Raw genomic sequence first — 24,509 nt, 5'->3', positions numbered from 1 at the left:
TTCAAAAATGAAACACACTTGTACATTTCCCAAAAGGAACATATATAAGAAAATCCAGTTTGGGAAATATTGTTATAAAGTGTTTTAGAAAGAGATATTTATGGAAAATATGAATGATTTTATTTCTGACCTTTTTAGTTGATTAAACCATAAAGAATACTGATTTGCAAGTAGGAAATTTGGCAGGATAGATGGGAACTTGCCCGTAAATTGGATATTAAGCAGTTGCTGTGCAACCATAAAGAGAAGCTATGTGTCAATATGTCTCTGTCAGAATTAAAAATAATATAAATTGCATTGATTTTATCATTTCTCTACTATCTAGATGGACTGAAATGGGATGAGGGAAATGTTGGTACATAAAATCACAAGTTTGGGCAAAGAAATAAAAGGACAAGAAAATGAACACTTCAATAAATTGTATATAGCAGGCTTAGACTTTAGAATTACTTGTGAATTGGCACATGTGTGTTTTGCTTTGTAAGTACGGAACATAGAATGGTAGAAAAGAAGAGAAAGCAGATAGGAAGAAGAGGGGAAGGAAGGCATTATGAAAGGAGGTGGGGAGAGGGAAGAGAAAAAAAGAGCTGAAAGGACAGGAGAGGAAAACAAAGAGCAGGGAAAACAAATTGGGAAATGGAAAGGCAAAGGAAGCAGAGGAGGGCAAAGAGGAATGGGGGAAGAACAGACGATGGAAGAAAGGGAAGGAAGGAAAGAAGGAAGGAAGCAAAAACGAAATGATCTCAATTTAACAAACCCAGAAAATTATCTCTGAAATATTTGGTGAGGCTTGTGTTCATTCTTTGTAATAATCAATTTATTCTCCTAAGGAGCTTTAATATATGTCTTGGAAGAAATTCTTAAGAAATGATAATTTTAAATAAAATTATTTGATCAAAATTTAACATGTAGTTACATTTATACACAGTAATTTTGTTGTTGAGGAAATTCTGAGTAAGTGCATTTGTGGTTTTCATATGTCCGCTCACATTCAGCTATAGTATGTTACTTAGAACAGCCTGTACACGTCCTTTGATAGAAGATTTTTGAGCTGCAAGTCTTACGGATGTGACACATCAAGGAAGTATAGTAAACAAGTCTTCCTTCTGTCCTGTTTTCTTCCTCTCCCTTCCCTCCCCTCTCTTCTCCTCCTGTCCCCTCTCCTCTCCTGTCCTCCCCTCTGCTCTCTTCTTTTCTTTATTCTCCCTTTCTCCCTCTGTCTGTTGTCTTTTTCTTTCACTCTTATGCAAGCTACAATTCTTTTTACCTTGTAAATGAGATGTATTGTTAACTTGTAAAAAGATAATTACTAAAATATATCAGTTCCTTACTACCAATATGGAGAATATGTTTCAATAAGCAAAGAAAATTCTATGAGAGAAAGAAAATTTTTAAAAAGAAAAACAAAGATCAAAGATGGCATAATAAAGATACAAGGGCAAAATTTACCTTAAGGAAGTATCTGGCTTATCTGAATAGTGTTTTGAAACCATGACTTTTTTGTCCATATTTAAAATGTAGACAGTTTTAAACAATTTCTTGTAATCTCACAAAAAGAAAGAATTTATATAGTTTCGCTGCTGTGTTGAAACTCTCACCAAGTTTGAATAAAACTAGAACTCAAAATGAAGCATGTTAGCTTTGGCTGGAATAAAATATCAATTACACATCCTAAGAAAACAAGTGTGTTGAGGTTTGCTAGCAACGGAAAATTATGTATTTATAATCATCACTGGATAGCTTTTGCTTTTATGCATTTTGTTTTGTTTTGTCCTTAAAAATATAATGAAGAATAGTGTGTTTGAAGTTATTAGAATAAACATCCAGTGCGGCTTACCAAGTGTGGAGAATTGACAATAAAATATTCTTTCTATCCTCCTCAAGATAAGAAGTGAGCTGCACAAAGCACTTGAATGGATTAAGATTTTTTTTTAATTTAAAAATCTACTTTCCAAGAAACAAACCTTCCAAACCTTGTGTATAACTTTATTTTCACAAAATAAACTTCATCTTTATGCTTGCCAGTTGTGGCCATTTTAGTGCTCTCAACACAAGATTTGATTCAGATACTGGGTTTCTAATTAAAAAACACAATCAATAAACTGCTCCTCACCTTTAAAAGGAAGTTATTCTCCTTTGATTCATGTTTATTTTGAGGGAAAACATAAATAAGAATGGTTATTCAGAGAAAAAGTGACATTACAGCTCACTAGACTAGGCTAGACTTAGTGCATTAATGAAACTGAAGAGTAAAACAAGATGACTCTAATTTATGCTGAAAGGAAAGACGTATCATGGAGACCCAAATCACAAAATCATCACTCTTATATTGTGTTAAGAATACTTTTAATCAGCTATTGTTTTACTCAGAATATGAAGATATTTGCCTAGAGCCTACTTAGTAAGGAATGATTGAGAATTCATAACGAATGGACCAATGGACAATGGACAGATTGATATCTTTCATTTTAAAGTGTTTGTAATCCAGGACAAGGGATTACATCTAGATAGGTAAATAGTAATAGTAGACAACTTTGGCTGAGGATCCAATGACTGAACAATTAAATTGGAAAGTAGAATGGCTGAGCTAATACCCTAAGCAGCATGAATGGGCAGAGACACAGAATTCATAATTCATTGAGTAAAATTTCAAAGAGAGCACAGGAAAGAAGCTGAGAAGCTGAAATTCCCCTAATATATTAAGGAATACTTGCCTAATGAAAATTGCACAGAGAGTTCTACTTACAAGGACATCCCTTTTAGGAAAGCTGAGCAGATAAAGGACTGCTTTGAAGAAAAACTGCTCATCAGTTGGGTTTGTTATATTTTTCCTTGTCCCACTTATCAACAGGATGCTACTTCTTATGATTTTCTTTGTCTGATTTTGATGCTACTCTTGCTAAAAGATTTAGAGATGTAAATATATTTGCACATGTAATTACAGGCAGCCTTGAACAAAAACTGAACTGTTTAGTTGGGGGTTTTTTTGTTTTTTTTTTTTTTTTTTTTTTTAATCAGGAAAGCATGCTGGGTGAATTGTGCAGAGAAATGTGAATGTGAAGTATATGTTCTAGGGAAGAAAATTACCTTTTAGAAGCAGGCTATTTCTGTGAAAGAGAAAGCAATAAGACCAATCCCTTGGGACAGATGTTAAAAGATGCATGTACATCATTACTTTTCTGTAGGTCTGAGCATCCAATTAGCAAAAATGATACTTACTGTGTAGTTGCTAATACAGATGAATATAAGCACATATACCATAAGCACAAACACCAAATTTCATTATATTTTCACCTCCACTGAAAAGAACCTTTTGCCCTAAAGCATAAAATCAGAAACAAAAACTTACCACATAAGGTTATTGAATTATGATTTACATTGCTATAATGATTTTTGAAAAATCCAACCCTGTACATTTTTTGACTTTTTAAATTCACTTCTAATAGTAAATAAGGGTGAGTACCCATTATCTATAAATATTAGAAGCTATTGATACAGATTGATAATCATGACTACTCTGAATTATTGTATTTGATCTTGGGAAACATTTTCCCGACAACTTTCTTTAAAACAGAAGGCACTGTTTTTATCAGTGTTCTGTTCTCAGTGTAGTACTGTGCCTACATGTGAATTAAGCACCTTTCTATTTCATCCATTTTTTGTTTTTAATTTCCTATTTCCTGTCTGATTTTCCCCCAATACTCTGAGTTAAACCTATGTATTAGAAACATTTTATTTTTAAAAAACAAAATTCTTGTTGCTAAAAAAGTCTTTTGCTTTATTTTTCATAGTAAACTCCTATTCTCTTTTTCAAGTTGGTTTTCCCTACTCAAAATGGACATTACCATACTCTAGCATTAGCAAGGACTCTACTCTCACCATGCTAACCTTTAAAAATGAAATTCTGTGTTCTTTGAAATAATTAATTTACCGTCTACTTTTGTAGGTTCTCCATATCGAGACAAAATCACCATAGCAATTCTTCAGCTGCAAGAGGAAGGCAAGCTGCACATGATGAAGGAGAAGTGGTGGAGGGGCAATGGCTGCCCAGAGGAGGAGAGCAAAGAGGCCAGTGCCCTGGGGGTTCAGAATATTGGTGGCATCTTCATTGTTCTCGCAGCCGGCTTGGTGCTCTCAGTTTTTGTGGCAGTGGGAGAGTTTTTATACAAATCCAAAAAAAACGCTCAATTGGAAAAGGTAAATGCCATTTTTTTGCAATTTAAAACACTTACTTTTGTCATAATAAAACACAAATGAAAAGATTTTTGATATTTACAACCAAGGGTTATCTTAGATCTGTGGCTGTTGTTTTAAATCATTCATTACATAACACAAAGGTATACTTTGCAAAATTTATATTTCCATAAAAAGATTCATGATCACCTTTATGATTTTTAAGGTATTGTAATAAGTTGAATTGTGCTTCAGGACAAATGGCCTTTTTCTACCTCACTGAAGTAATGGGGTGCTTGTTCCTTGAAGTCCATCACAGATAGCTTAATGTAGGAATATAGCAAATAAGGAAGCAAAAATCAGAAACTGTACTAGGAAAGAAAAATATGCTACAAATAAAATGAGTTTTATGGTACTAGTTAGTATTTTTGAGCTAGAGAATAAGTGAAATTTTTGTTTCAATTTAATTATCCCAATTAATTTATAGTTTAAAAACAGCTTACTTTGTGGAAGTTATAATTGTGTATGGTAATGAATGTATAAAAATATCAGTTTCTTTTTATTATTAATATTATATTATCAATATTATTAAGTCCTTTGTTTTATTGCTTTAGAGTCTTTATAAAATTTGTATAGCCTCAAAATATTGAGATTATAAATTTACTTGGTATTTTAATATAGTTGGCCATTTATAAAAATGCTTTTTTTATTGTATTCATGAAAAGTTTGAACCTCATTTAAGTTCTACTATCTAGTTTATAATTTTCTTATTTCTATAAATATGAGGAAGAATATTTAAGAAATCATTTTTTCTGATAATACAAGACATATATATTATTTTTTTCTTATATATAGCTTGACATGAAATGAATAACATTTAATAAGTTTTCAAGAACTTTAATCTTTTCTACGTGAACATCATTTTAATTTTTAATACAGCTCAACAAATTTTAGTTCTTAATTTCAGGAAATGTATAAGAACAATGTTATATTCTCTTTAAAACCTGAAAGACCTATGAACTGCTAATAGTAGATACAAAGAACAGAAATGTAGTATTTAAAAGACAATATGATAGAGTACAGCAAGAAAAATATATTCTGCTACTATTCTATGAAATATTTGCACCTTTAAAATTATTTTTAAATAAATATTTCACTGTTATAATTTATATTTTCATTACTTTCTGGAGTTAGAAATTTGGATACTGCATTTTGACATTTTTACTTGACTATAGTACTTAACCCATACAACTAATGTTTTTATAACTGAATATTTTGACAAGACCATTCTGTGTATGACTAAAAAAATAAATTATAATTTTGAAAAATTAAGTCACACAATTTATTTTCCCACCACATTAAGGGTGGCTATTTCTGATGATTTACCTAATTAAATACTTTTGCACTTGTGTGACTGATGATTATGTGTACATATGTTTTTTTGTATTGTGATTCTTTTTATGGTATCAACATGACTTTTGAAATTAAATCAAAAGGACTATATACAGGGGAAAATATTAACTGAACAATTGCCATTGTTGTTATAACTTGTCAATAAATGGGATATTTGATTTTTTAATGCTTAAATAATGCCAACCATTATTGAAGGAACTTGGGTTTTGGTTGGAACCTCAAATTATCCATATGTAATACTTTCTCTAAGTTATAACAATTTTAAAATAAAGTGAATGAATTAAATCTTGATAACATATGAATTTCTCTTGTACTTATCTCTAAATGTTTTGTTCATTTGATTTACCTCAGCTGTGACTCTAACACAAAATTAAAAAAAAAATTCATTAAAAAGTGTGATAATTTGATTTGAAAATAAACCTATTTTGTTTTTATCATACGTGACCAATTTAGTTGAATTATTCAGATATCAACTAGACCTCTTGACATGCTATGGGTCTCTAAGACCTTCTAAAAATTAGGAAAAATGAATGAATCTTTAAAAACTGAAACAGATTGGGGATTGACATCACACTGTTGAAACTAAAAGAATATTACTGCCCAGCCCCCAGCTTTCAACCACTGTCTTCACATATCTTCCATGAAGAAATCCAGATTGTCTGACTTAGCACATGAGACCACTTGGGATCATCTGCTTCTGTCCACAGTTGCAATTTCATCTTTGGCTTCTTTCCAATGTGCACCTTTCCTCAAACAACACTAACTGTCCTTTCAATTCCTAGGTCTTTACTTTCCATTTTGACAAAAGCAAACCTAGTCCATTTTTCAACTTTGCAAGTTTCTGCAAGTAATTTTAGATTACCCATTTAAAACTAGTATGATGATTAACAGGCTGAGAATATTGGGGGAGTGAGGGTTGAGAGGTTGGTCAATTGCTACTAAGTTATAGTTAGATAGGAATAAGAAGTTCTCATGTAAAATTACACATTAGAGTGACTATAGATAACAATAATGTGCTATACCTTCCAAAAAGTGAGGAGAAAACTTTTGGAATGTTTTCATCATAAAGAAATAATAAATGTTTGAGGAAATATGTTTGAATGGTTTTAAACCATATATGTGTATATATATATATATCTTTATATAAACTCCCTATATAAGCTATATATATAAACTTTATATATAGTCATATCATGTGTCATTAATATGCACAATTTTAATGTAATCTTGTATCTATCAGTTAAACTAAATTGAAATGGAAAAAGAATTAAGATAGCTAACAGTTTTTTAATGCAACTGTCACAAAACAAACAGGTGTTATTTTATTTTCATTATTAGTGATTAACCTGATACATTTTAACTGCAAGATATTAGTAAAAGAGATTTCCTGGAATTAAGAAATAGCTATATGGATATTATACTTTTCTTGAAAAATTGTATCATTTTTATTGTAAGCTAAAATGTGATGATTAACATTGTTTCTTTGTAAACTGCATTTCACGGTTCTGTTGACTAAAGTGGTATTGAAGCCTGTCAGAACTTATTTATTGATTTGTCTAGTTTAAATAGGGAAGTGTAAAAATATATAAGATGCTCCATTTTTCTGTGCCATTGCATTTGCAAAATGAATTATGAATATATTGGATTACTTTGTTTAAGTCAAGTTTTCAGAGCATAAATAATCTTTGGTTATGTTTATTATTGTAAAATAATTTAGGGTAATGCATAATATGTTTTGTCACTTAACTCATTGAGAAAGATATGTATTTCATTTTTTCACAATTTTTTTCCTCTCCACCTTATCATTTAGTATGAAAAAAATTAACATTTCATTAGAACAGTATCTAGGTAGAAAGCTCAACGAAGAACAAAGTCATCACTCATAAGGCAGGGTAATTTTTTTTTTTAATTTATAGAATGGAAGTTAAAACAGTAAGGTTTCTATCATGGCCATGACAAGAGTAACGTACATAACCTTAGGTATATAACTTTACTTCCTAAGTTTTAGTTTATCTGTGAGGTTCAAATAAATAGTATAACTTTTTCGAAATCATAGCTGCAATAAGACTGAATTTCAAAATCAAAGTTACAATATATATTTGAACATGGGTGTTTTAACTAGTCATTTCTCATCTCTCATTAATTCACTCTTATACTCATATGGCCTTAGGTTCATTCAGACTTCTGATGGATAACATTAGCTGTCTGATATTTTTAAAAGCATCCCAATTAAAAATAGTATAAATCCAAATGAAAAATTTAAAGGGTCACATCAAATAATATTTTTCTGTATTTAATGTACTAATATTCATATAAAATATTGTAATCATATATCTTTTATTTCATTTTACTTAGATAGTTTAGTATTTAATGTGACATGATTGCAATAATTACTTGGAATTGCCTCCATTACATGTGATTCACGGTTGTTTTTCTGATAGCTTATAGGTTCAGAAATTATACAGTGTTGAAACATGTATCATGTATGCCTAGTTAACAGATACATTATAGACACAAAGCAGTTTGGTTGATATATGTTAGTATAAATTAGAGCATTGAGCTACAAAACCTGAGGGAAGCAGCTCAAAGATATTCTGTAGAGATTCAAATGAGAACTATGTAAGAAAGATGATTGTGAATTATTCTGAATGAAAACTGGAATAACATGTAGTTTTTGATATGAAGGAATATTTTAGCAAGACTCAAAAATAAAGCTTTATTCTTAAAAATAAATATGAATATAGACTGGACAACAATCTATATTATGATAACTCCTTGATCAAGCAATAATGAATAGATTCACCCAGACGGACAGGGATGAGATTTAGGAGTTTAAAACTTCAAATTGGTTCTTTTTTTACCACTTGGTTTTAACTTAAAGTTAAGTTTAAATGTGTCAATTTGAATAGCGATCATGGTTACAAATAGATTTCTAATGTTTAAAAATTCTTTGTTTCTCCAAATGTTCTCATATCATGTTATCATATAAACACTTCTATAAAAGCAATTGAAAATAATTATTCTGTAATCCTCATCATGGTGTTTTTGCAACCATTTCTCCGTGGACTCTGTATTTTCTTATTATACTCAAAATACAAAATAAGGCTTAAAAATAAATGTAAATATGGCCAATTTTATACCATTAAGGTTTCCAAGCTTTCATTATTTCAAGAATTAGAGATGTGTAAATATGGATTGTTTTATTCAATTTAGTGAATTTTATGAAGAGTTTTCTTATTTAAATGCAGTTATACATGCTAACAGCTCAAAGATTTAAATTTTCATTTTCAGGAATCTTCTATTTGGTTAGTGCCACCATACCATCCAGACACTGTTTAGTAAAATTTGAAACTTACTAAAAGAGGTTTTTAATAATGGTTAGTATCCTTGTGCCTTTTTTTCTTTTTGTAGTCTGTTAAATCAATGTGGAGAAACATTTTTACTGTTATTTTCACTCTAAGGAACTTTCCATATTTAAGGATACTTACATTGGTTTCTACCTCTAGGGAAAAGTGATTTGATAGGCATGGTACTTCTCAGTCCCTCTCTTTCCCTCCCTGCCTCTGCTCCTTATTCCCTCTGCCCCTCTTCCCTGTCTCTATTTAGTCCTTTCAGTCTGTCCTCCTTTTCTACTTCTCATTCTCCTTCACTCTTTCTATACTTCATTTCTGTCTTTTATTCTTTCCTTCATCTCTTCCCCTTTATGATAACCTGGGAAACGTGTTAAGTGCAGATGATGGTTTTTAACACCTTATTTCATAGTCCAATAAAAAAACCTTTAAAAATTCCAATCATTGGCTAAAGTAAGAAAAGCAAGCTGAATGAAAGAAAACAAAGCTTTACTTTATAGTTACAATAGTTTCTTTGCAATATATACCAAAGTTAATGATTCTATTTAAAAAACTTTGAATGGTTTCAACTTCAGATACTTAACAGGAAAGAGAGAAAAAGAGACAGAAGGAGGCAGGGAGGGAGGGAGAGAGAGCGCACTAGTAAAGACTAAGCAGTATTTTATATTATTAAATTCCCTTAATTTGTTTTGAATTTATTTGTTGATTCCAAATATTTCTCAGATTTAAATGTTTCCAGAATTTTATGATGGATTCTAAATACATTCTAATGAGAAAAATTCAGTTGTCTCATAGTCATTTCAGTAATAATTAAAAATAAAATTATTGCACTGATAGGTCAGAAAGGAACTTGCAAAATGCAACTCATTTAGAATGAAAACTAATAATAATTTTTATTTTAAAATATGTTGTCAAGACCAATGATTGAGTAAAGATTACTTGACTAGAATTTTTGCTTTCTAATGGCTTTATAAAACAGATGTAGACTGAAATAATGAATTTGGGTTACAGGTTTATAACTGAGGTAGTTTCTAAATTTGTCAATGAAATTAAGATTATCTAAAATCTTAAAAGATAAAATTATTTTGATCTTTGCAGCAGATTATTTTACTTACATTTTATATTTGCATAATAAAATTTATATTATATTGATTTAAAATAGTTTTACATGTCTTTATTTTTAGTCTGAATTAAGCATAGTGTACTAATGATGAATGTATATGTATTTTTATAATATTTTTCTTAAGAAAATCAGTTACTCTACCATTGTAGTACAGGCAAAAACTTTATGTATCTGTTCTGGTCTGTTTTTAAGCCTATATAATCAAATTCTGAAAGTTGAAATTGCCATAAGAAGGGTTTATAAATTAGTTAATATTTAGGAATTTATTGGTTTTAAACATTGGCTTATTTCAAACAATTCAATATTATTCACATCCTGTAACATTTTTAAGTGTCAAAGGGATCAAATTTTGATCTTGTTATATTATCTAATCAATTCTTCTGTTAAATGTTTCAACAGAGACCCAAGACTAAGTTACCTCAAGACTTTGTATTCCTCTCCCTTTTGGAGTCAGATTTTTCCATTTCTCCAGTGTTGTCATCATCACCATCTTCATCATCATTATCATCATATTCTTAATAAATACAACTAATAGTAGGTATTAAGCAACAAGAAACACTGTGTCCATAAACTGACTGCCAGGTGCCATATAAATCTTTAATGGAAATATAATTCATGAATTCATAAATGTATAATTTATCTCATATTAAATAATGCATTCCCATGACTCTGTAGTTAACAAGGAATTCATGAGTAGCATTTAATCATCACCATTAGAAGTGCTAATGCATTAATACTTTTACTAATTCAATGTTATTTTTAAAATGCTGAAGTTTTATATTGTGTTTTGCTAAGACTCTAAATATGAAAACATTTAAGGAGCTGGATCAGAAACATTGATAGATAAGAATTTAAAATACTAGGGTCAAGTGCAGCTAATCATTTATTTGGTCAAGATTTAAAGAGCACATGTGTATGCCACCAATGCCATGACACCTAGATCTTTGTTCTTTATGATTCCCTAAGAATAATTCATAGATGACCTAGAGGCCAGATAAAAAACATGCTGATGAGTACAAAACACTTAGGGAATAAAGGTAAATCGAGTGAAAATAATGAACCTGTGAAAAGACCTTCTAAGTAGGCTAAAACTTGAGTCACGTCCTCAGGTAGGGATAAAGTTGGAGTTCAGTGAAGGGTGAAAGAACTTGACAAGGCACCAGAGAGCAAGGAGAAGCAAAAAACAAAAGCCATGGAGATCCAAGCACAGCAAGTGGTGTGGAGAGAAAGGAACAGGAGGCTGGAGGAAGGGACGATAACTGACAAGTAGCGGAAGAATAAGAGAAATGACGATGGGAGAAAGTAAGAGATAGGGATTTGACCTGTTTCTTAGAGAAGAAAATGCTATTAGTGATTGATGTAAAGACAGGTTATTCGGATAACTGTGAGGCCTTACAGATGGTGTAAAGTTTGCGTATAGTTAGGAAGAATAATAAGTAAATTTTCCAAGAAAACTGTCAATAAAAATGAGGATATAGCCATGGGTAAATAAAAAGATGCTAGAACAGTGCTTAAATGACAAAATTTGGACTCAGGATATAGTACAGTTGCAGGTATAAGCTGAAGGAAATCACTCTTGGAGATACCTTTTTATGACATAGAGGCTTAATTAATTTGAAATGCTATTTTGAATGTCACAAGAGTTTATATAAAATACTTTTTAAAAGACATCAGGTGTACATATTTTATTAAAAATTTTCATCCTATAGTCTGTTGCCATCAGCCTAAATTGATCAACAGTGAAGTAGTAACACCTGACCCAACAAATAAATTCTTCACATGAATGTTTGATTTGGTTTATTTCATCCCGTTTTCATGTCTTTTTTAGAGTTGTGTAAAGTTTTAGACTTGTCCACATGTTTGGTTGTTGTTCACATTTTTGTTTCTTTTGCAGAAAGATCCAAACCTAAATGTCAGCCTGTGTGAGTTTCAACTGTAATATACAGTTGGTTCATAATCTGATTTATACGTATCCAATACATATATATTACAATCAGATAGGGAGAGAAAATTTAAAAAATGTTTTATATATATATATATATATATATATATATATATATCTGTAATATGAATTGTGAACTGGAAGAATGATCCACAGATTTACAGAAGTTTCAGAAAATCTGTCACTAAGAAGATAATTTAAAATAGATGGTAAATTGTTTTTCCTCATGAAACAAATTATTTACAGCCTTCAGTTATCAAGTGGATGACAAAAAATTTTTAATTGTTCAGAGATGTTTAACATGTTAGTTTGTCATTTCATGGTTAAATCATATTTGTTTCTAATCATATCAATGTTGGTTTAAGCAAAAAATGTAATAAAACACTAGAAATTGTTTTCATATTTTATGTCTTGTGAGTGATATTTTTTGTTGTTTTAGGATGCATAGTGAAGAATCAATGTTTAGAGGATATTTGTGTAACTTATTTTGAGATCTAAAAAGTAGTATATTTCTTTTTGGATTTTTTTGGTAATTGGCATCGAACTCAAGACCTTGCACTTGCGAGGCAGGCACAGTGCCACTGAGCTAAATCCCTTGCCCAAAAGTAGTATATTTCTTCTAAAATTAATTTTTAACATCAAAAAAGGATTTATGTACCACTGGTACATCATAAGCTCCAAGATCAGGATTCCTTAGAATGAAAAAGCATTACATATGTTATAACTCATCCTCAAAACTGTTTACCTCAAACTTTGTTTTTCGGCCTTAGTGTGATGTTTTAGAACCATTCTTCAAAGAATAAAACATCATGCATGTAAAAAAAAAAAAAAAGGATTTATGATACAGATGTCTGTATTTAAATGTTAATGTAGATTTTTATCTTCTGCTAATCAGTTTTACATGGTGTCATCAGAAATTCGTACTCTATATATGTCAATTATATACATTTCTTGTTGAAAATTCATTTGTGTTAGTTTTTTTTTCATATACTAGCCCACTTTGAGTGCATATTTTAGTTATCATCAGTTGTGTATTAAAAGTGTAATAATTTGTTAAAACTTTTATAATGAAATTTTTCAAACCTTTCTTCAAGGCTGCTTTGTTGACAGGTCTGTTGAGAATGTTTTAATACTGTTTGTGAACACTTAGAGTTTATCTGTTTGTAATATTTAACTTTTCTGTGTTGTTCTTCAGAGGTCCTTCTGTAGTGCCATGGTAGAGGAACTGAGGATGTCCCTGAAGTGCCAGCGTCGGCTAAAACATAAGCCACAGGCCCCAGTTATTGTGAAAACAGAAGAAGTTATCAACATGCACACTTTTAATGACAGAAGGTTGCCAGGTAAAGAAACCATGGCATAAAGCTGGGAGACAAACACCCAAGCACAAACTGTCGTCTTTTTTCCAAACAATTTAGCGAGAATGTTTCCTGTGGAAATATGCAACCTGTGCAAAATAAAATGAGTTACCTCATGCCGCTGTGTCTATGAACTAGAGACTCTGTGATCTAAGCAGTTGCAATGATCAGACTTGATTTACAAGCATCATGGATCAACCAAGTTACACTGGGTTACACTGTTTATCATGCGTTCCTCCCTTCTTCTGAGTGAATGTTACATGAGCATTTTGTGACTGATTTCAAATGCAGTCCAGTGAGAAATTACAGGTTCCTTTCGAAGCCCAGCTGTTGCCAGGAGATGGAATAACAGTACCCAACAGGGTGATCAGTAAGGAAAAAAATCACTAAGAATAAAAATACTTGAAATCAACCAAAAGTAGTTTTACGGGAAACAGTATAGTCTTTTGAACGCTCAGATAAGAGGTAATAATGTTAGTAGCCCCATCTACTGAGTATAATTATCATTGAATAGACAATATGTGTTTATAGAATGTGAAAAAATGTAATGCAAAATACATCTGAATTCCTTGGCAATTGGAATATAAAGCAGATCTTCATCAGTTATTTTTCTTTCTTTCTTTGTTTTTTCCTTAATAGTCTGTGTAACTGAATGAGATAGAAATGTAAAATACCAAGGCAATAAATTTTTTTCTTAAATTCTCCAAGGCAGGAGACTTAACATCACTACCAGATCCCTACCTATCCCCTCAACAATCATTCCCTAATCCCACACAGGAAATAAAAAAGCAACAGTTGGTTCAGTGATTTTGAGTTAAATGAATGTTTTTTTGCAATCTTTGTCTTAAATTGCAAATGAGGGCTCAGTATTGATGGTTACTTTGAAGATTGAAGCTTTCATTCTGAGATTCAGATATAGCAATCCCAACCCTTGTTCCTGTTACAAATGAACTTGACTTGACAGAGCCTGGGCAGAACTTGCTGAAAAGAGTAAGGGGACTTGACATCTACAGAAAAGTCTGTGCAGAGAACTTTGAAGTGGACTGCATTTCTCAGTACAGTCACAATGTAAAATGAACAAAATTCTTGAGCAGTTTTTTTTTCAAAAAAATGTTCAGGTTTATTTGTGGAAATGCAAGATTTCTATGAAAATAGTTTTTGTATGGAAATTTTTGTAATACTTTTTATCAACAAAATAGAACATGTGTTGCTGTCAGGGGTGTGATGTCAAGCATGTATGGTAGTGCGTGTGCACCACCAACGTTTGGTGAAAACTATTTTTATCAAGAAAAAAGGAATCATAGAAGAGAAATATTTTCAAGTTAGATAATATAAAAGCTAGGTGCACTACCACCACTGCTTACCATGCCACACCCCTGGTTTCCACAAGGCTGATAACATTGTAATGAACAATTGTGTGTAAAATGGTAAAAGACACAGATCTCTTGACAACATTGTGATAACAGTTGAGTGCACACAGTTTGCTGTTTGAATCCAATGCACAAAATTAAAAAAAAACAACCATTAAAATTATGTTCATTTTACTTTCAGTTTTGACTTTCATTTTTGTCGTGCATATATAAATGAATGTACTATGTGTGTTTTGCATTAAAGGAAGTATGGATCCAAATACTTCTACATCATGAAGTATAGCCACTTTCTAATTACCTAGAGAACAGCTTTCAGGAGGTTATACTCAGACCTAGGAAAATATGTCCTGGGATATACAATGTAAATGTTAGATTTAGGGTAGTTAAAATAAGAAAATAATATTAGTTCTAAAAATAACAGTCATAACCTTGCCTCTTCTGTGAGTAAATATTGTCCATATTCACTGAGTTACATAAGACTGTACAGTGATTGCTGACATATTTGAAGTGGAACTTATATCCAAATTAAGAATTGCTTGTTCAATGATAATTCCATATAATTCATCAAAGAAGAAGAGATAGGCTCGATGTTAATGATTAATGATGATGTGTACATGTTAATATGCTAGCAGAAACTTTTAAAATATAAATTAGAGCACATAATTTATTTTTTATTTTTAGAAACCAATCTATAAAATTTTATATTATTGATTAATTTACTAAACAAAAATTATAATCAAAATCCAAGACAAAAAATGAAAACTCTATGAAGTATTTCTTCACACTCTCAAATTTGTATAATCAAATTGCCTAATATCTAAATTATATTAGAAGTTAAACACCCAACTATATTAAAATTATATTTTATAGTTATTTTAAGGTAAAATACATAATTTGATAATAATTTTGTCTGAAAAAATAATTTCAGAGAGGTATACAAATCAATGTTTAAATCTCATCATTGGTTTATTTAGTGGTGGATGAGGAACATATTTGTTCTGTGAAAATAATTCCCTTTCTTCATTAATGTCATGCTCAATCAGCTCTTATCAATATATTCTAGTAGGTTATTTTGCTCTCACTTTTCTAACAAAAATAAGACAATAACATAAAAAGCTTTACATACCTCATTTGATTGGAGAATTTTAATAGTTTTATTTATCATTATAAAACCAAGGATAATTTTATAACTTTTTTGTGTGTAGATATTACAGTTTGCCTTTAAGTAGGAGCAAATTACTTTGTAAAAAAAAATCCTAGATGGCTTTCCCTTTAAATCATGTGTCTTTTGTTTAAAATGAAAAGAAAAAAACAAACTTTCAAATAATGTACCTTTATTAGCCAGCTTTCCTGTAGCTGGAACCAAATACCTGACACTCACAACTAAAGGAGGAAATTATTTGTTTTCCTTGGGTTTCAGAGAATTCAGTCCATGGTAAGCTGGCTCCAAGACAAAAACATCTAGGTGAAAAACATTCATTTGTGTGCTGGAGCAAAGCCACTCAGTTCAAGACAATCAGGGAAGCAGAGCGGGGAACAGCAGCAGAGGGGAAGAAGCAAGGGGCCAGATAGACATTTAAGGTCACACCTCCCTGACCCACCCAGATAGAGCCAGAAGTGGGCTTAACTAATTGCTTCAGTGGCTCCTAAGCCAATCAAATTGATAATCCACCTTAACTATCACAGTACCTAAAAAAAAATATTCCAATTTTGCATTATGTTTAGTTTTTAATGAATTGGGTTCAAATTTTACTTTTAAAGCCCTTTTAAATTTCAATTCATCATTATAGTAAATATCTTAAAAATGAAAATTCTTTGTTTAAGAACTGAGAAAGTAATGATTTAGATTTCTCATAAAATTTAATAATTATTTTATTTAAATATTTAATTAATGAAATTTGAAATATGAAAGTGCTTCTACATTTTAACTCTATATGTAATACATAATAGATAATATGTATAATATTATTTTCTTCCAGTTCCTAAAAGGAGTCTGCCTTATGACCAAAAGATATTTTTTCCTACATTAGGAGCTTGTACATATGTGATAATTTTAATTTTGATAAAATTCTAATGACTTTTAAAATAAAGTTCAAACAAAGAAAGAAAGTCTCCCATCTGGGTAGACAGTATTGGAATAAGCATTATTTTTTCAGAGCAACACTCAAGTTGTAAGGAGAGAAAGAGAGTGCTTCTAGTCAGCAGCATGACCTGGGACTTGAGGAAATAAACAAAGCCATGGGTACCACAACTATATAATCCTAACCAAGAGGAAAATACCAAGAGTTCATATTTGCACTCAAATTCTCACTTAAATACAGTAACCTGAGCCACTAAGAGAACACCAAAGAGATACACTTATTTTCAACTGAATAACCTTAACCAGTGTGATATATATTATAGATATAATATGCTTTTGTTACTGATTTCAATGTATTTTAGCAGCATAATGCTCTTTACTGTTTATTATAAAATTCATTTAAGTGCATAAGGATGTATACAAAGCATATATTCAGCAGAATCACAGCACCTGATTGTAGTGCTATGATTTTGTTTAGAAGAAATAGTCTTTTCTATGCACTCTGAATGAGGCTTATTGAAACTCTTTTCTAACCTGTTAGAAATGTAAGCCAAATACCTTGTAGGGAAAGAAAAGAGCATCCAACTGTTTGGAGAATAAGCCATGAACAGTGTGAGAAATTCATCAATGTTTGCTCAAGTCAAGCCAAGAATGAATGAAAATTAAGGGTGGGGCTCAGGACTGGGAGGTCAGGATCTCTTAGGTTTAAAAGGTAGAACGAATAATGGCATTGAGAATTTTGGTTAAGACACTCCTCTTATTGTGTCTGAAATTTGAGTCATTTTGCTCTTTGTAGCACAATCACTGTTGCAAGATTTCTCTTTTAGCTTACCCTCTGGGAATCCCTTTTGCTTCTAACACTCTTCCCTGTCTCCCTCTCCCTCTCCCTCTCTTTCTCCCTCTCCCTCTCCCTCTCCCTCTCATCTGCCCTAAGGTACTGTGAAAAATCAACAGTTATTTAAATTCCTTGTTCTTTGTAAGTGATTCTTTTGAACTCTCAAATTGTATAATCTCATTATTTTTTTAGCAGCCTGAAATATTCCAAAATTAGGCATGGATACAACTTTCTCTACTGTTCCACGATCTTGCTGACTTTTTCAATTTAGTTATTGTTGTCCTTAAATTTCAAAAAAGTACAAAGCTATTGTTTGATTATTTGCCCCCCTTCCTTATTTGTTCACTCTAAATAACTATCTTTGAACTTTGCAATTCCTGGACTTTTGAGTGAAAATATATCTTTGCCCCTCTACTATTTATTTCTGTCATCCCCAACTTCATAAATTAGGTCAAGTTTTTCATTTTTGGCCAAAATGTTTTACTTTCTATGCCTTCTTGCTTAATATCTCTGATATCTTCTAACACTGATGATATTAGCAATCTTCTAACATTCCTTTCTTTCTGAAAAGACATTTTTCTCTCACTTGCTTTTTCCAACTTGCTTATTTTGATTGCTATCTTTCACATTAGAGATTTTCTTCAAAAGTTTGGTAATTTTTAACTACCTGTATATGATGACAAGGAAACTAAAATCAGATTGGGAAGTTCTTTGTGTATTGGGAAGAACATTTATCTAATTAAAGTATTACTGTAGATCAATGCAGTTGAGCTGTTTCTTAAATAATCTTTCAAAATGTCCCTGTCTTTGGATAGTTACTTTTGAGCCTGTTAGATTCCCCTGTGAAGTGTCTTTTAATTTCTGTTGACTAAGGCTTTCACTATCAACATTCCAGTGAGCAACAGTTAACAGAGTTGGGATCTGTATATTTTGCATTCTGAATGCCTAATGTTATTTAATCACCATATTTTAAGCTTAAACCTCAATCTTTGAACTGGACCTGGGAATCTCTAGTTTGGAGTCTGTTTTTTTCTTCAAAAGTGTATACAAAATATATTTTAAACTGTATATATAATATTTATATTGTAAATTAAAAAATAACTTTAAAACATTTTAAAAGAGAATAAATCCCTAGTACTTTGCTGAAAGGCATGTTCCCAGCGATGGAAAAGAAAAGCAAGGCCTACTATTTTCAAACTATATTCAACAAATCCTGTCTATATTATGCTATGTTACTACTGGTTATTAATGTACTTTTTATAGCAAATTTCTATGCTTTTTGAGGATTCTATGATATAATCAGTTGACTCTCAGATGTGTACTCACTTGAAATTCTGTTCTTTTTCAATCTGCTTACTTAACATGGGTTCATGTGCTTTTCTACTTCCAAAATTATGTTGAGATTTTTCACTTTTCTTATTCTCCTTGTTCCTAAGGTTCTATGTGGTTTTCTTAAAAACAAAATTCTTTATTGTAGTTTTTATGGTTGAATAAAGAGCAAAATTAGATATATATCCAATCCTTTGGTCTTATCTGGAAAAAGAACCATGTCTTTAAACAAAACATTTCGCAGAAATCTAATATAACAATCAAATTAAAAATGGCATTGTTTTGGTTCAAATGTGGTGGAAACAGAACAGACATATTTGTTATGATTGAAAAAACTATACTGCTGTTAATATTTTCTTCTTATCAAATAATTTTTCTAACTATATATAACGAAGGTATTTTCACAATTAAAATGAATATCATTTGCATAAAATTATTGCACAAAATAAAGCCCTAGAACATTTTAAAAATGAATATTTCTATTTTGTTATCTGTCAAGTAATGCTAACTTTGGAAGCCAATATAATTTATACCTCAAGTCTTAGGTCTAATCCAGAACACTCCAATTTCAATTCTATGGAGCTCAAACTTTCTTAATGAATCAACTAAACTATGACTTTAAAAATACTCTTTAAAGTATTGCCTTACATCATATCTTGCCTTCACATTTATTATGAACATAATTTAAGAGAGATTTTAAACAAATAAATATGTCTTTTTCAAATGGTAATTACTGTTTTCCTACATTTTTAACTAGAGACTTTTATAATATTGTGCTTCCAAAAACTATAGCACTCTCAATTGCCTGTATAATTAAGTTTAAGGTTAATTTGTAGACTTCAGCATCAAATGAAATATTATTAACACAGTGAAAAATTTAAATCCTTCTAGTCCTAATCAAAATTCATATGTCTAAAGCCTAAATAAAAGACACACTAAGGTGGGGGATTGAGCTCAGTGGTTCCGCTTTGCAAGCACAACGTCCCAAGTTCGATCCCCAGCATTAAAAAAAAAAAAAGGATACACTATACTTCTGTTCTATCTGTAACATTTTTAAAGTATTCTTAAGGATTTATCTTATATTTCACCTTCTAATTAAAATCTTTTCATGGTTGAAAATTTCCAACTGAAAGACTGATAGGACAAATTACATGGGGCATTCAACAAAAAGTATATTTAAAATATAACTAGAGGTCAGACTTTAATGATTGGATCTTTAGCCAAACAGCAATAGAGAAATGTTTAAATATTTAAGTAGAAGAAATATTGTTGGATAAGATTGCATTTCGTAAAGACTACTAAGGCTGTAATTTGTAGAATGGCCTAAATGAGTTTGAGAGTGGATGTGAGGAGATTAGTTAGGAGGCCATAAAAATAAGTAATTTGGGTAAAACGTTTGTTTAGATTATATTGAATTGGTAGCACTAAAGAGGTCTATAAAGAAACAGATTTAAAAGAATTTAGTAGGCAGAAATTTAAGGTGAATCATAAGTAATATAAAGATTACCAAAAGTTTCTGTGCTGTAACATTCAACGAAGCTTCATGTGAAAGTCATATAATATGAAAAACCCTGACATTATTTGAGGAACTGAAAGACAGGGCTGGTTGTGCTATAATTTTTTGGGGGTGGTGTTTGAGACAGAGCCTTGTTATGTAGTTCAGGCTGGCCTCAGCCTCACTAGTGCTTCCATTACAGGTGTGTGCCACCATGCTGGCCTTTGTGCCATAGCGTTTAATGAGTTACTTTCTCTGATTTTCTGAGCAACCCTATGAGGCAAAGATTAAGATAATCATTTCATAAATAAGGAAAATATTGACAAGAAAATTTAAACCTATATTTGTCAAGTTTCATAGGTATCACAAGTCAGCCAGAGTGATCCCAGTGTTCTTAGCCACTGTGCTTGATCACAGTAACAAATTACAATGACATTGCAAGGACACAAAGTAAAGGTCTTCTTATTTTTTAAAATTATATTATGGTTTTTAAAAATGTCTTTTGGTGGCTATTGTCCTTTTATGGTAATTTGTAATCCAGGTGGCTCCAACTGTTGAATTCTCTCAAGGTTTTATCAGAAGGTTCTGATTTACTTCAAGGGGCTCAATAGGTTGTTACAATGTGGAAGGAGAAAAAACTGGTCTCACCAATATTAAAAATGTCAACCACACTATGCAACTCTGTACCAGATATATGATTTCTATGATTAATGTTCTTATCTACTGAAATAGGAAATAGAGTAGAAACAATTCTTAGATTTTCAGGACAAATGATAAATTTACTTTTTGAAAGTAGTGGAAATATATCTGAAAATCTAAGTGGAAATTTCTTGTGGGCAGTTGATTAAACACTCAAATTATAGTTTAAATCTGCATTAAATACATGAATCTTAAAATCAGCATCTTAAAGATATTTATTGAAGCAATGAATGTAAACAAGAAGAAAAAAAGAAATGGAGGTTTCTGACAAAGCCTTCACTCATTTCTTTTAATTATAGGGTAGGGAGGTCAAATATATGAAAGAAATAAATTATAATCACAGAAATCGAACTATGGTGTTTCAAAACTGTTGCCATTCTTCCATGCTACTTGGACAGGGACTCTTGGAGCACTGTCTGCAGCACTTAATGTGCTATAGATGGAAAGTTGAGGATGTCTTCAAATTCTTTGATGCAGAACTATGATTAAATTATACTATTCCTCACTTTTAGAAGGAAAGTAATGTGATTTATGGTGTAAATAAGAAAAGAAACTAGGAGAAGCATCTCCTGATACTTGGACCATTGTTGACACAAGAATCAACCTGATATTATATCATCCTGGAACACTGGCCAGAATCTTGTTTTGAAGTCGGTTAGTTTTTTATTTCCAGAAAATTAATTAAACAGATTCACAACTCTTAATTCCATAATCATTGTTTTGAGAAATGCAGACCTTTTTGACTCTTGGTACTTGCCATATTGTACATCTACAGGTCTCAAACTCTAAATCTCTCAACAAAAGCTGTTGTCTTTTTTTCACTTTCTCCTTTCCAAGGACTTTTTACCTCCCATTTTACCTCATGTTCTCACCATTTCAAGATTTTCGGTTGCCTCATTATGTCTCTCTTTCCACTACTTACCCCTGAGCATAACATAATGCAAATAATAATTTGGAGAATGACAGATATAGGTAGAACAAGTATAATACTCAAGATTGTTTTTTAAAACATATCTTTCTTAAAATTTAAAGTTACTAAATTATTAGTGTTTTTTTCTGAAAGCTCTTATCCATAATTTTCTCACTTTTCTATGCTAGATACTATTGATTGAATCAAATATAATTTATCTGTTCTTTATTGGAGATTAGAAATTTTTAAATGTTCGATATTCTGTTAGTATTAATAATATTTGTACATGTTTTCTGATATTCTTGTAATAAAATTTTTCTTGGATGTATACACTTTGAGCTTTAGTACATATCAGAAGTTTTTTGGTACCAGGATTGAACTCCGGACCTTCTGCTTTCCAGGCAAGCAGCAGAACCACTGAGCTAAATCCCTGGCCCCTAGCTTTAGTATATATATCAATACTCTGATCTACAGCACCGCCAGCTCAATGTACCAGTTGAGATGTTAACCATAAAAATGTAAAAGAATATGAGAACATAGTCCTCCAATTTATGGTCCTGCTAGATATTGGTTTTAGTTTTTGCTTATCAAATATGTGCAACTATTATTGTAAGATTGATTTTCCTGTTGTTATAGAATAAATTTTCCTATGTTTGTGTTTCATATTCTGTGAAATGCCAATTTAAATCTTTTATCCAATTTTTTACTGACTTATTTTTCTTAATGATTCCTTGAAATCTGTCTTATCAATATCATCTACACTGTTATTTGATTTTGTTTTCTTTTTTTAATGCTAATGTTAAAATTTGATTTTAAAATCATTTTATTCAAGCTGAGAGCCTCTTAACAGACAGGCTAACTACATTACTATTTATTAGGCTTACTGATGTACTTGAAATAATTCTCTATTTTATCTTATTTTATAATATATATATATTTCATTTTTATTAAGTTGATTGGTACTATTTAGCTATGCATAATGATCCCATTCATTATAGGGAATTTGTACTGTACGTATTTCTTGATTCTTCATTTTTTCCCATTCCTCTCCCCTCCCTTCAACTCCTTGTCCCCTCCTTAATTACAAAGCTTTGTTTTCATTTTATCCTCTTATCTCATTTTTTTTTCTTTTCCACTCCTTCTTTTCACCCTCCTTCCTTCCAGTCTCAGACAGAAAAGCAACAGAAAAAGCTGGTGGCCTGTACATCAAAGAAGGAGCATTTTCCTGGTCACTCGCCCTTGTATACACCTTGAAATTTGCTGCTAGGCTGCAGCAACCTCTGTGTGGAGCTGATTTTATTTTCAAGTACTTTCTCCTCATGTGCTATGCCTTTCACTTTCTTTAAAGTGCGATTTAATGAACAGAGATTTGCTAATTATAATGATCCTAAATTTAGTATTCTATTATTTTATTATCATCTTCTGTACCCTGTTTAAGAAATGATTTCTTTAATGATTAGCAAAAGACATCTATATTTTTAAAAAAATAATATTTAATTATGTCAGTTTTAACTCAGTTTCAATACAGGCACTCGTTGTTCCCCTCATATATAATAATTTTCCCTTGCCTAATTCATTAAACAGTAACTTTATCTCAGTCATCCGTGCAGTGTTCCACTTGCAACATATCAATCTTTAATGTATCTGTAGGTCTATTTCTAGGCTTTGTATTTATCTCCTCATCTTAATTCACTTTTCACCATACAGGTACTTTATTATCTTAATTACTGTAGCATTATAACAAGTCAATTTATTGTAGCAAGGAACAAAATCCATCTATATTACCTTTGTCTTACAGCACACATTTGTACACACAACTGAAAATAAATATTTTTTGATATTGTCTTATTATTCATAAACTCTTATTTGTCCTCTTTAATATCCCTTATAACATTTTGCATTAAATTTTTATGTTACATTTTCAATTTACTACTATTTTTAATTTTTTGTAGCTGTTATAAATGGTCATTAAATGCTGATTGTTACTTATTGTGTGTGTGTGTGTGTGTGTGTGTGTGTTCTGATATTCTTGGATATACATACTCTGAGCTTTGGTACATGTCAATATTCTATTTCACAGCACTGACAAATGAATGTACCAATGAAGACTTTAACCATTAAAATTCAAGAAAAATGGTAACAAATTCCCTCTTCAACTCATGGTCTTGCCAGTTTATTTTTAGTTTTAGCTTGTCAAAAGTGTGTAAATGTCTTTTTTAAAGTTCCTTCCTTATTGAGATGTCTGTGACCTGTTTTATAGTGTGAGTATGATACTCTGTAGTACACACCCTTGTCTTTTCCTGAATTTAAAGGGAATGTTTCTAACTCATCTGGTATTTCTTACTTTGCCTCAGTCTTTTGACATGGCTTCTCACAGGATTATCTCCACTCTAATTTTTTCCCCTTTCTTCTTATTCTCGATTAGACTTGTAGCT

The 24,509-nt window shown here is 31.1% G+C and overlaps 1 protein-coding gene across 6 annotated transcripts in view; it reads left to right on the top strand.

The window, feature by feature from the left end:
* Grik2 (glutamate ionotropic receptor kainate type subunit 2) overlaps window positions 1-14,900 on the top strand; it is a 643,650-nt gene extending 628,750 nt beyond the window's left edge. For 2 of the 6 annotated variants that reach the window (XM_087187928.1, XM_087187927.1), the window contains exons 16-17: window positions 3,947-4,197; window positions 13,197-14,900. In XM_087187928.1, the coding sequence (XP_087044054.1) occupies window positions 3,947-4,197; window positions 13,197-13,361 (416 nt within the window). In that variant the 3' untranslated portion in view covers window positions 13,362-14,900. Of the gene's footprint in view, window positions 1-3,946; window positions 4,198-8,877; window positions 8,964-10,458; window positions 10,594-11,953; window positions 12,060-13,196 lie in introns of those variants that run through there. The other 4 variants (XM_087187929.1, XM_087187931.1, XM_087187930.1 and 1 more) reach the window with 4 other exon arrangements.
* Window positions 14,901-24,509: the final 9,609 nt, after the last annotated feature.

This window comes from Heterocephalus glaber, unplaced genomic scaffold (assembly GCF_053883595.1).
Source record: "Heterocephalus glaber isolate CG9 unplaced genomic scaffold, H.glaber_assembly_v1.0 deba00001523, whole genome shotgun sequence".
NCBI lineage: Eukaryota > Metazoa > Chordata > Mammalia > Rodentia > Bathyergidae > Heterocephalus > Heterocephalus glaber.
The sequence above is the reverse complement of the archived record's forward strand: the minus strand, read 5'-3'. Positions and strand labels throughout refer to the sequence as shown.